The 14416-nt window shown below is 34.8% G+C and overlaps 1 protein-coding gene across 2 annotated transcripts in view; it reads left to right on the top strand.

Moving 5' to 3' along the window:
* Positions 1–14416, top strand: part of LOC111870617 (nuclear mitotic apparatus protein 1) — a 94144-nt gene that overhangs the window by 65962 nt on the left and 13766 nt on the right. For both annotated transcript variants that reach the window (XM_033753924.1, XM_033753925.1), the window contains 3 exons: positions 6933–7058; positions 7819–7977; positions 11711–11875. In XM_033753924.1, the coding sequence (XP_033609815.1) occupies positions 6933–7058; positions 7819–7977; positions 11711–11875 (450 nt within the window). The remainder of the gene's footprint in view (positions 1–6932; positions 7059–7818; positions 7978–11710; positions 11876–14416) is intronic.

Below are 14416 nucleotides of genomic sequence, written 5' to 3' on the forward strand. Positions count from 1 at the left end.
TTTTAGACCATTCTGGATAGTAAATTTATCAGACAAATGTTTACCTACATGGACTTTATTATACGTTTCGTTTAAATGCATTTTGATCAACCTGACTAGTTTCGTATCCCAACTCTATCAGAATATTGTACAATACTTCCCTCCTAACTGAATCATAGCTTTCTTGAAATCTATGAATAGCTGCTGTACTGTCTCATTGTACTCCCATTTTTTTCTCCAATATCTGACAAATGCAAAAGATCTGATCTGTAGTTGACCTGTTACATATATAGTTGCATATATTTGGTTGATCCTATGTGTTTATTTTTCATTAATCTACAACTGAGGTACAGTTAATTGCAAGTGAAATGAGCTCAAATTGACAAGATGTTTTACAAAATAAATTATACAGAACCAACTGCACATTTGGGTAATGCTATCAACTATTAAGTTCTGTTACAGAAATTGCTTCTTAGTACCAGTAGACATCACTACAAGCATAGTGTTCAGGTAAGATATGTGAGTGCATATTGCTTATACATACTTGTACTCCTTTAGGTTATTGGATATATTGTGTATTAGCTGATCATTTTTGCAATGTAAGTAACATCACTATAGTTTTAATTCAGTCTTGGTTGCCGAAGTAGTATTTCTTCTGACTTCAATAATTAACATGCTGCTCTTTTCTAGAGAATATAGTGTAAATTTAAACACAAGACATAAGTAAGATTGTTTGACTGAATATTTTTCCTTGTGGCTGATGCAATATTTAAATTGTTCAAGTTTTTCCTCAGTTTATACTGATTAATTGTATTTGATATGAAGGGTATTTTACATTCCTTCCAAGTTTCTTGTGAATGTTTGCAGGTTGTTTGTTCATGAGGGTGACTGCAAGAAAGGATCTCTTTCAGTACCAGGTTTTTCTAGATTACCTGTTATTAACCCTTTAACACATATTTTTTACTATATGTACCATCTTTAATATCAAAAGACTGCATTTAGTCTGCAGAATGTATATATTTGATGTGATTCTCAGAATAGACTGTGATTACTTCTCAGTGTTAACTGTCTGACCTTTGTGATGATGCTTTTTTTTATTTAGATGAATGTCAGTAATTGAAGGTTAAATAAAAAAAACGTTAATATTAATAGCATCCTCTCGGTGACCTATGTGTAATCTGTTCATCCACAGGAAAATGTAAAATACTTTGTAAGTTAAGCAGAATTATATGATTACAGTAGTGGTACTTTGGATCACCATTTCCACAAATTTCTTGTCTTGGTGAAACAAACTTTACTAAGGAAGTATGAACGATACTACATCCATTTTTATTTTCTCATATGTATTGTGTGAAATACTGTGTGGAAAAGAATTGATTAGAGATTTTGATGGATTTACATGCTTTCAGTACCCCAAAGTGGTTTCAGGAATGTTATCTGTATGTATGTGTGTGCCTCACTAGCACCTGAAAGGCTGACCAGTTTTTATTCATGTTCTGTATTCATAGGTTAGTGCTCAGTGACTGGATATATAGCTCCAGAAATAGGGGTCAAACACAAAATTGTACTTTTCTCACAAATGGGTGTAATTATTTTGATTAAGTTGTGGGCATTTGTTGAGCCTGTGTTCCTAGATAAACCTACTCAGGTGGTATAATCAGAAAGTAATGGTGTGCTCTCTAATGGCCCAAACACAAAATGTCAGTTATCTCAAAAACTACTTGACCGATTTTAGTTATATTTTAATCATTTATGGATGCAATGGACTCAAATAATGTTTGGTAGACCAAAACGTCCTAAATCTAATGGATTGCTTGAGTATAGTGGAAGGTTAGCAATCCATCAGACATGCATAATTTTAGCATATTATATGCTTTTACTGTTAATTGAATCAGTTTGTGTATTTAAGAATCTTGTTAAAGGATTAGTAGCAGTGACATGAGAGAATAATAAGATTATTTTAGAATTTATAAGAGTATTGTTTAATTATAAGATGACCTTACATCTATTTATGGGCAACTGGAGTCAGATATTTTAGATAATTTTACAACTAATATTCTCCCTGACTGTTGCAACATTATATAGTGGGCTAAATTCTGCTTGTAGTGCGATATTCCACATTGATTTACTGTTTCCATGTGATATTCCTAATTGATTTCATTTCATTATTATTTTTGACATTGATATTCACTTTCAGTGTGATATTCCACATTGATTTCCTGCTTTATAAGTTGTTCAGTATTCAAGGAGCACCTTGAGTAGCCAGGTCCTTATGTAATATTGTCAACAAGTGAACTGATTAGCTGCATGTATATAAGTCAACACACTGAACTGTGGTAGACAAGATTAGAATCTTCTGGAATGTGACATTATGTAATTTCATAGATGGGTATCAACATTTTGGAGGAAACTGCTGCCTAAATCTTCAGGGTGGATGACTACCAAGCTACACTACACTGTATCCCAGAAGACCATAAAGTTTATATCACCATGGGAACCTTAAGTCTCATGTCCTGAATGAATGTTTTGTGGTTTTCTGTAGTTGCTGTAAGCAGATGTAGGGACAGTAGTTTTATGCATTTAAATTAATTCTTTCTGAATGTTCCTCGGAAGTAAAAATTATATTGTTCAGGTCTTCAAACCATGACTGTCATCAGATACTTCCCACAGTGTATGAGTATTCTTTGACCCTCTCCTGTTGATAATATCCACATTCAATCCTATATAGTGTAGATACCATAGTGTCATAAAATAACCAAAAAGAAATGTCTGCATTGTCATTCTACATTTGAAAGATTCTAAAAAAATAGGATTACTATCATAATTGGTCTCTTATACTTTTAAAATAAATGAATCAGCTAGTTGGAAAAGGAAACATGTCTGCCTAATAGCCATTAAACATTCTCCCTTTTCCATATTACTGACTTAAATGCAGAAATATGTTGGAAACATAAAATAATCTGTAGACCATGGAAGTTATGTGAATGATTTATTCCCTTTTCTTTGTAACTTTCAGTCATATTGTTCATGTAATTCATTAATCGTCTTTAAAATCTGCAGAATGCTTTAATGCAATATTGTGCATAAGTATGAGAGGCCCAGTCTACTTGTTTTCACCCCTACCTCATACTTTTGCAGTTCTACCAGTGTTTCGTGTTGCTCCATATCATCATCATCATCAGTAATCTGTCACACGACAGGTCCACAGTCTCTTCCAAAACAGTTCCTCCACTTAATGCGATCTAGAGCTTTCTCCTTCAAATGACAGTATCCTCTTCTGTCCCCAAGGTCATCCAGCATCTTCTTACGTCTTCTTCCTCGTCTTATTGTCACGTCTACCCGCCCCTCTATCTTTCCTTCAATAACTTCTTTTAGAAAGCAGTTTTTGCGTAAACATGACCAATCCAATTAGCCTTCCGTTTTCTTATTTCATGTAGGATATTCCTCTGCTCACTGACTCTAATTAACACTTCTTCATTTCTCACATAATCGGTCCAACTGATCTTCTTCCTTCTCCAACACCACATTTCAAAACTTTCCTGATGTTTCTGATCTACTGCCCTAAGTGTCCATGTTTCAGCCCCGTACAGTTGTTCCATATAAACTGACAAAAAAACAGTGGGATCTGTTGTCTCCTGTTGGACACTCTAGCTGTCTGTAGATATCTGCTTTTTTATATGAGCGAACTAATTCATACATATCATGATCAGGATTTGCAGGTAAACATATGTTATTGATAATGATATACAATTCTTTATTAGAGTCCGTCACAAGACAACAATGCAATGGTCAAGGCTAAAATTAGCTTAGCTACATTCGGCTATTAAAGCCATCATCAGGCAAACACATGATTACCATTTCGTACACACACTGCTGAACTGCAGTTGCAATGGTGAAGCTGGATACTAGATAATTATTACATTATAAAATACAATGAACTATAAACTTATTATAAGAACAGAAGTTATGGCATAAAATAAGGTTAAAAACTCTTCATATGATATTCCATATCATCAAGTCAGTTGCTGCAATTTGTTATATTCCCGCGGACATAATGGTATATTCTAGACTTATATACATGTAATAAGCTGCTTTGAGGCCCATGGTATAGATGTAATATTATTTGACATTAATTGTTTGGCCAGTGCCTCATCTTACAATTATTTTGTCCGTTCTGTAGGGAATATAGATTGCAACTGATTTCACTGATTCTTTACAGCAAATAATATTACTGAGAAAGTAAATTTAATTCTTTTGAAACAGAGAACCAAAAAAATAAAAAATGAATCTATTGCACAATTTCAGCATCTGTTAGAAAATGAAACATGGGATCCAGTTCTCAAAAATAATGTACAAACTGTAAATCTAAATCTTTTTTTTATATATTTTTCTAAATGTCTTTGAAGGTAGTTTTCCTATTTAGAATAAAAGTGTAGGTAGAATAAAATATGACTAGATTATGCAGAGGAATAAAGGTATCTTGCAGGAGTCTCTCTCTCTTTCTATATATATGGGGCACGTGGTAGTGTAGTTGGTTGAGGCACTATGCTACAAGGCGGAAGGTCACAGGATCAAATCCAAATGAGGTGGATTTTTTCAGTTTACCTAATCCTTCCATTCGCACTATGGCCCTGGGGTCAACTCAGCCTCTAACAGAAATGAGTACCAGGAATATTCTTGGGAGTAAAGGGCGGTCAGCACATAAGGCTGACAACCTTGCCACCATCTGTGAACCGATTGTCTAGAAAATGTGGGAACCTCAACATCTAACAACCCTATGGACTCCACGACCTGTTACAGGGATACCTTTATTTTTTTTTTACTTTTATATAGATATAGCAGGAGCAGTAATAATCCATGCATGAGGGCATATTGGATCAAGTACTGCGAATTTCTGAGCAGAGTTATAAAAGGCAACATTAGTGTAGGCTTATAGCAAAATCAGATAATCAGGTAAAAGCAACCTGGAATATAATAAAACATGTAACAGGAAAATTACATCTGACTGAATAGATATCATCTCTTCTTGTAAATGGTGATGAAGTAAAGGACCCAGAAGCAATTTGCTGATGCCTTCAATACTTTTTTCCTGAAAATTACTGAAAACCTAATCTTGCATCAGGAAGTGAGAGGTGATACCATTGCATTTTTAAAAGAGACATTTCCTAGAAAATTCTCTGGTATTAAGACCATTCCAAACATTGAAACTGAGATGCAAAGTACAATACATTCCTTCAAAGCAAAATACTCATTAGGTCATGATAAAATAAAAGTAAAAATTTAAAAGTTTGTGCATCTCTAATCAGTCACCCATTAACTCACATTTGTAATCACTCATTATTCACAGGGATCTTCCCTGATCGTCCTAAGATTTAAATACTATACAGAAAATGGACAGAACTATTATGTGAAACTACAGGCCAGTTTCATTATTAACTACTTTCTCTAAAGTACTTGAGAAAGTTATGCACAATAGGTAAAGTCATTATATACAGACTAATAATATACTAGCCCCAGAACAGTTTGGCTTCAGGAAAGGAATACCCCCTGAAAATGCAGCCTTAAAGCTAACAAACAGTGTATTAAAATCTATTAATAAGAAAATTCATGTTGGTGGAATATTCTGTGATTTGGCCAAAGCTTGTGACTGTGTACATCACAAAATTTTATTAACTAAATTACATTTTTTGGCATTCAAGGAACAACAACTTAGTTCAGATCCTACCTAACAGACAAAAAACAAAAGATTGAAATAAAATTATCAAATTCAACCCAAAGTACCTACTCAGACTGGAGAACAGTAAAGCATGGAATTCCACAGGGGTCAATTTTAGGGCCTTTGCTTTCCTTAATCTTTATAAATGAACTATACAAAACACCTTGTCAATACACATAATACTTGTTGATGACACTAGTGTCATAATATCTAGTAAAAGTTTAGATGATTTCTGCATACTATTAAAAAAAGTTCCCTCTGAAATGAGTAAATGGTTTTCTGCAATCAAGCTGTCCCTAAATCTAGATAAAACAAATGTAATAAAATTTATAACAAAATCTCACCACAATATTCATTATACATTGGATATAATGATAAATATATAGAAGAAATTGTAAACACAAAATTCCTTGGATTAGAAATTGATAATCATTTAAACTGGATAGACTGTATCGATCAGTTTGTTACAAAGCTAAGTGGAGCATGTTGTGCAGTTAGATCTGTGTTGCATATTATCAATACTGACACACTCAAATCAATTTATTTTACTTACTTTCACTCTTGCATGAAGTATGAGATAATTGTCTGGGGTAATTCATTTGACAGCATAAAGGCATTTACATTGCAAAAGAAAACTGGGTGCCAAATCCTGTAATTCTTGTACAGATCTATTTAAGAGACCAGAGATCTTACCTCTTCCATGTGAATATATATTTTCAATAATAAACTTCATTACAAATAATGAAGAACATTTTCATACCAATTAATATGTACACAGTGTCAACGCAAGACACAAGCACTATCTCCGTAAACCAACTGCTAACCTCTCATGCTTTCAGGAAAGCATACATTATGCTGGGATCAAAATCTTCTATAATCTGTCATCTGATCTCAGAAGCCTTATGAACGAAAAAGCATGATTTAGAATAGCACGGAAACAATACTTAAACACACAATCATTATATTCTGTTAATGAACACTTATGATCTACAAAGTGACTCATCCATTTAAAGATTGTGTAAGTTTACAGTATTGATATATATTATGTAGATTTATTTCTGAATAGCCTCATATCTAGCCACAGTGTTTTCTTGGGGTTTCTTGTGTGAAAACTTCAGTTGTACTGTACACATATTTATGTATTTATATGACATATTCCACATCCTACAGTAATTTGGGGTAACTTTGGATCCAGGGAATGCAATGCAATATAATGTAACGTAACATCAATTTACAGATTGCAACCAGCAAATGTGCTGCAGATGACCTGAAAGAGAAGTATGACTTTATGATAAGAAGGAATGCAACCTCGGAAAAAGAGACAGAATTACTGAAGCAAAAGATACAAGATTATGAGCAGCAGGTATTATAATTAAGATCAGTTATCTTTTTAGCTGTTATTTTTATTGTTTCCAAATAGCTTACAGGGAGGACCTGTACAAGCCAAAATGCGCCCTCAGGCCATGAGAAATTCCATGAGTATTTCATGATACTGATACATATATATTAGTAAAGACTTTGTTATAAAATACAATTTGAAATTTCACGGATACAAAAGGATATGCATGATGTATAATACATAAGATTTTACAGGCTGTCAGATTTTGGCTGCCAGGAACTGTGAAATGGAAATAGCCAGGGCTATCACGATGTTGGTTTCTGAGTGATGACTGGATTTTTTTATACATGATACACCACACAACCACAGTTCACAGAGCACACACTCACACACGCGCGCACACACACATTCATGTGCACAGTCACATATTCACTGCCATTGCTTGGTAGCAGCTTCCAGCATCAAATTTTGCCCTTCCTCTGGGTTCCCAAACTGTCTCCGGCCTCAGCTACCAGCTTCTCACAGCAACAGCTCACAGCCCCAGCGATTATCTCACTAACTGCAGCTCATAACTTTCTGCTTATAACATCTCGGCACAGACTGCACAGAAATACCATTTCTCTGTTGCTGTTTACAGGCCGCTGCCTAATAACAGCCATTGTATAGTTGTTTATTTCACAGTCATTGCCTAGCAGTGGGTTTACATGCCATAATATCAGATTTGTTTAGTGGTACTTCTTATATTTACTGAAATAAATGCCCAAGTGTATTCAATTTGTTGTAGTTGAAGATGGAGAATGAAACAGTACAGGCTCTTCAGGACAACATGAGTGAAATGAACCTGAATCTCTTAACTGTTGTTCAGAGGCTGGAAGCCAAAGATAAACTGATACAGAACCTTCAATCTCAGATCAGCAAACTGCAGGGACAGCTAGAATCTGAGGTAATGAAAAAATTAGGAATAATTATTTTATATATTTCTTATGTCATAAAATAATTATTTTAAAATAAAGGATAAATGAACACTGCTAGCGGTATTAGGAAAGTCACAGAACTAAAGAAGAGAACTTAGTGATAAGAGCTTTAATTGTATAATATATTTTACTTGCTATCAGAATAATCTTAGTGAGGGCTGTATTTTATTTTATGTACCACTTACTTTACACAGTCCTTGTATGGAGAAAACTAACAAAGTCTAATTGGACCTTAAAATTCACCTAATGACTTTTATCAAATGTAATATAATATTCTTAGGAGTTTTAGAACTGAAACATGTGGTTGGATACAGTGTTCCTATTGTGTGTTTCTTTTATGCACTTCTTGCAAAAACACAAATTGTAAGAGACATAAAATGTTTATTCTTGCACACCTGTTGCATAAAAATATGGCAGTTGTTGAATTTTAACATTATCCACAGGATGCTTCAAACATTTGTTCACAAAAATCTTATCTCATAAACTGACAGCCAAAGACAAATTATAAAGACCAAATCTAAGTCCATAATATTTTTTGAGAAAGTAATCCAAGTTTCCAAAACTTGACACAGGTTTATTAAACGTGGGATTACCAGGTGTTTGGACTTTGTCCATCACCCAGTATTCTAAAACCCCCACCATATCAGAAACTGAATGTATTTCCATCCTCAGGTGAGGAAGTGGGAGACACCTATTATGCCGGTTCTGTTAGAAACAGCTAACCTCTGTTACTGGATTGTCAGGTGGTTGAGATCGGAGCAGAACAGATCCAGTGTCAAGAACATTGTCTTTTAGAATGCTGGACAAAGTCCAGAAATGTAGTAATCCGAAGCATTATACACCACCATCATAACCCTTTAAAATCTACAAGATTAAAAATTGAGTGTTGTACATATTTTATATTAATCATTTTTGCAATAAATAAATGAAAATAAAGTTTAAAATAAGGAGAATTGTTTCCTTTCAACATCATATGGAAGGAACCTTTTGTTAAAGGGTACCCAGAAATATTCCGTATGTTCACTTATAAAATGTACTGATATACTTCATACCAGCTCAGATGTATGCACTAATGTTTAAGTGCACATTTGAACAGATACATCCACATCAGTGAGTTAAACTGTCATCATGTAACGGACATACTGAACGTTCCAAAATCAAACTAGCAAAATTCTAAACATGAAATATGTATCCTGGGACAGATGGGCAAAGGACACTGCTTGCCTAGCTACAGAAACTGAAGAACGGGGCACAGTAACAATTAGTTCCCTACCATACTGTTACTGTGTTAGTCATATGTTACATTACAGATTGCAAAATTATTTCCTGTGCAGTGTTACAGTAGCTGTGATCGTTATGATGGGGGTAGGGGGAATGAGATATAATGGCAGTAGGAGTAGCAAGATGTTGAGAATGCTGCCTTGTCCACATTATGTTCCAGAAGTCATAGAACATCATGAGTTTTCATACTATATGCATCATTTTTAGAGAAGGTAGTTAGAGATGCAGGCATCAACACAAGGGGAACTATATTCTACAAGTCAGTTCAAATTTTGGCATTTGCAGATGATATTGATATAATTGGTAGAACACAAAAATCTATGAAAGAAGCTTTTTTTAATTTGGAAAAAGCAGCAAAAAAAGATGAATCTACAAATTAACCAAAATAAAACAAAGTACATGCCGGTAACCAAGAAAGACTGGGCTAATGGACCTACATATATTGAAATTGGCTCATATAAATTTGAGGTTGTATGTAGTTTCACTTACCTTGGATCAGAAGTTGACTGTAAAAATGATATCAGTGATGAAATAAAAAAGCGTGTACTTGCAGCAAATAAATGTCTCCATGGCCTTAGGAAACACCTGAAATCCCAATTAATACCCANAAGGTTAAGATGGGAAGAATGTGTGTGGCAGGACATAAGAATTTTGGGTGTAAAGAACTGGAGGAATGTAGCATCCAATAGAGAAGAATGGCAAGCAGTCCTGAGGAAGGCCAGGGCTCACAAAGGGCTGTCGTGCCAGTGATGATGATGATGATGGTGAGGATGATGATGATGTACATCATTTTAACATAGTTTGTGGGTATCTGAGCAACTAGTACTCGTACATTTATGAGGACTTGGAGTTAGTCCCTTGACCCTAAACACACCTGTGGAGTCAACCACTGATTTTTATGGCCTCTTTTCCTTCATTAAGGCATAAAGTAGGCTTATGAGATCACCATGCTGTATGTGTAACATCTTTCAACTTTTGAACAAATTAACCTGTTTGCATGAAGTGTTATACCATGGAGGTCCAGCATTGTACTTCTTAATTCCCTATAATCAATAATAATAAGGTTATCATATTCATAATGTGTATATATTAACAGTCTTCAAGTGCATACAATCCCATCTACCACTTCCACACTACATGTTTCGGCTGTATGCTGCCATCTTCAGGTGTATCGATCCATTAACCATTTCACTGCTTGCCTTTATATGTCCATTTACAAATAATATTAAATTTGTATATGTCCTTATAATAATAAAGTTTATGTATTTAAAATTTGTTAAAACTTATTATGTCATATGTCATATTTTTAAAATTCGTGTGTCTTATTAATCATCCACATGGGGTTCGTTCTTCTTATGTTTCTAATGTTGTGTGTATATTATGTCTTATGATGTGTTCTACTCGTGTGGCTGTGTGCATTGTATCGTTGGATGTATGCACTTGAAGACTGTTAATATATGCACATATGAATATGAATCAGTGCAACAGGACGCTAAGATACAACATAGTTAATAAGGTTATCACTAGTGCCACTTTATGTAAGATCTTAAAGTATGTAGAGCATTGAAAAATATGCAACTTTTATTGATGTATTTTTTTGTAGAAGGTGAAACAGTGACATAGCAAGTATGCATAAGTTTTCATTTAGCTTTTAATTTGACAGTGACAGTAATGAAACTTTGGAACTAGGAACATGCACTTTTGTTTATAAGTCAGCACTTACCAACATGACAAATGGCATGAAACTTTGAAGTTATATCTGGTAGATGTATTGTAGTCAGAATATGTAAACTAATTAATTAGCTCTTGTCACAAAGAAATGATATTGATTGTGGTGGTGGTGGCAGCAGTGGCAGTGGCACTAACAATGATAACAATATAACACACATATATATATTTGCATGCAAGAAATATGTATTGACTGCAGTATGACTGAATGCTGTGACCACCTTCTCAAGTTCAGTCCACTAACTCATGAGCTAAATTGAACTTTATTGTTGGACGTAATATTATATAAATAATGTACAACATTAACAACATAAGATCTGTATGGCTGAAACTAAATAACTCCATGTAGTCACATCCTTCTTGAGAAGCTAGTAGTCATACAGCTAGTCAAGAAAGGTCCCCCTTTGATGTAACCTGTAGGTTCAAATGATGTTCACAAGAACCTGCCATTGGTTCATGTCCAGATTGACACCTTGTTTCTTTATGAGCATGGCTTGAACATAAGTTAAATTGAAAATGAATGTTAAAAATTAGAGCACACAAAAGCTCAACCTGAATTACACCAGCAAAATCTAAGACTAACCTTGATGAAAGTCTGTGAAGTCATAAACTAGCTTTTATGAGTTCTACTTAGAACTCCATGTTCTGCCATTTTGATTTGAGTTGCAGGATGTATGTGTTGTGTGTGTTTAGGAACAAAAAGCTGCTTCCTGCAAAGAGGTGCACACTCTCCAGATGGAAGCACTTCGTCTCAAGTCAGAAATCAGGCGACTTATGCTGTTACAGGAAAGAGCGAATGTAGAGGTGAGAGAGTACCTGTCTGTTCCAGAAACTTGGTGGTGGGACGATTTCTGGCAGGTATAAATGCTTTGATTAAGAAATGAGCACAATATGCCTGCAGCATTGAAGGCCTGGAGATGATTATGAATGAGGTTATAGATTGTTGATAAATCTGTCAACTAGACAAATTATTTGCATACCTGTTATCAACATAATGTTCTTACATCACTACTTCAACACATGAAAACATTTTGGAGGATCTCTTGTATTGTGTACCCCAGCAAAGTCTGCATCAGTTGGCAAATAAAAGACAATATACCTGTTACAGACATTAGGTTATTTTTATTATGGATCAATACATTGTGTAGTCAAGTAATATACTTGTCATGTTAACAGAAAACTTTAGTAACCTACATAGTTTGTGTGTTGCTATTAAAATTGTGTGATTATGTCACTACCTAAGCGGACCAATAACTGTCATTCTAGAAAGTTATGCACTGAAAGATTATTGTTGTCTTAATTATGTAGTCATATGTTAACTGACTATATGTTATAATATGAAGGTTTCTTTTTGTATCAATTGACATTTGAAAGACTATCAGTGAATTCTACTTTTATAGATACTGTTTTCTCTGAATGATAAATCATGTTTATCATTGTGTAGGATTTGAGGTTCTCACAGTGATGGGATATAATGCTGTGTAGTCCTCTGAAAGTCAACTGACATTTCGGAGGAACACATCGCTTCCATCTTCAGGGTCAAATAAGCCAAGCAAGATACCAGCATGTTGCTCAGCTTATTCAACCCTGAAGATGGAAGCGATATGTTCTTCCAAAATGTCGGTTGACATTCAGTGGACTACACAGCATTATATCCCAGAAGATGGTAAGTACTCTTCATGTTTAACATTTCTTTAAAGTAGTTACTGTTAAGTCAACATATAAGTCACAACCAGTGATGGAATTAGAAATTAAATTTCTCTCTTTTTTCCATCATTTTTTGGCTCAAATCCATGGAGGTTGCATAAAAATTTCAGCTCATTCCAAAGACAAAAGCTGCATTGATGAGACACGGGGATTTTGCAGCAGTGAAAACTTACTTTGTAGTCTTGTAGGTTTATGACAACCTGTAATCTTATATGTGGTTACCAGCAGGAGGAACCTGTTGTCCCTATCTTCAGTGTAGAAATACAAGATTACATGGTGTCATAACCTAGAAGAAAACAGCTTTAATCTTGTCACTGGAATTCAATAACTTATGGATGAAGAAATAAATGTTTAAATTTGTGTGACAGGATCATAAAGCTTGTGACTATAGTACATTTTTACAAAGATTATGTTCCTGGGCATTATCCATCACTCTGTCTCCATTTAAGACACCGTTCTGCTCATATTTAAAATATGACGTTTCGGAGACTGGATTCTATCTCTATCTTCATGTAAAACCTACTCAGTTGAGCCCAGTTGATAGAGCTAGTCCCTATCTCCAGATACCTGCAACAAGATAGGGTACAAAAACCAAGCACAGAACAAACAATCTGCAAGAGTTGAGACAAAACATTGAAACATAAAAAAAGACTCCACATGTATGAGACCTAACAGCAGAGTGCTATCAGAATAGTAGTCATCACTGGAGAGAGAAATTCTCTGTATGGCACCAACATAGAAAACACAAATGTTGCCACTTGATCTACACTGGCTGGAGTTATACTTTTTTTTATTTCTGCTGTGATAACAGGAGTCCAGATGGGAGAGATGTCCAAGCTGGGTTGAGTAATCTGCAAGATGGACACAAAATATGTTGGAAAGAAGCGAAAGTCTTGCAGATTGAACCAAACATCCACATGCAAGAAATACAAGGAATCTGCCCACATGTCTCTGATAGACCATCTGATCAGTCAACACAGCTTGGACATTGCTCCCATGTAGACTCCTGTTATCACAGCAGAAGTAAAGAAACTACAACTCTGTCTTGTATAGGTTATGTGAGAAAATTAGTGTTTTTTATGTTGGTACCAAACAGACAATTTATCTCTCCAGTGATGACTTGTACTGATGGTACTGATAGTACTGTGGTGCTAGGCCTCATACATGTGGAATTTTCTTTAAATTTGTAACAATTTATCTTAACTCTCGCAGATGGTTTGTGTTATACTTGGTTGTATACCCTACCTTGTGTTGGTGCAGGTGTCTGGAGATAGGGACTAGCAGTATCAGTTGGTCTGAGTATGTTTTACCTGAAGAGAGATGCAGAATCCAGATTGTGTTCTAAATAAGAGCAGGAAGATGGATAATGTCCAGAAACATGATATTTGCATTGTGCGATAGGAGTCTAATTGTAGAGATGTAGTATTTTTTTTCTGTAATTGACCTTGTAGCTGTCGACTTGATACATAGTCACAAGTAATAAGGAATTGACTTGAATCTCTATACCTCTAAAGAAGTGTTGGTTCATGTACTTATCGAATGGCAGTGTTTGATTATGTTAATGTAAACATTCAAAAATGTTTGAATAGGTGTCACATCAAACTTTCTAATTTAAATTATTCATTAAGTTAAATTGCTTTATGTTTAGTTGTATGCTAAGCACGTTTAAGAAGCCTTGTCCAGCAAAGCAGG

The sequence above is a fragment of the Cryptotermes secundus genome, unplaced genomic scaffold (genome assembly GCF_002891405.2).
Source record: "Cryptotermes secundus unplaced genomic scaffold, Csec_1.0 scaffold363, whole genome shotgun sequence".
Taxonomy (NCBI): domain Eukaryota; kingdom Metazoa; phylum Arthropoda; class Insecta; order Blattodea; family Kalotermitidae; genus Cryptotermes; species Cryptotermes secundus.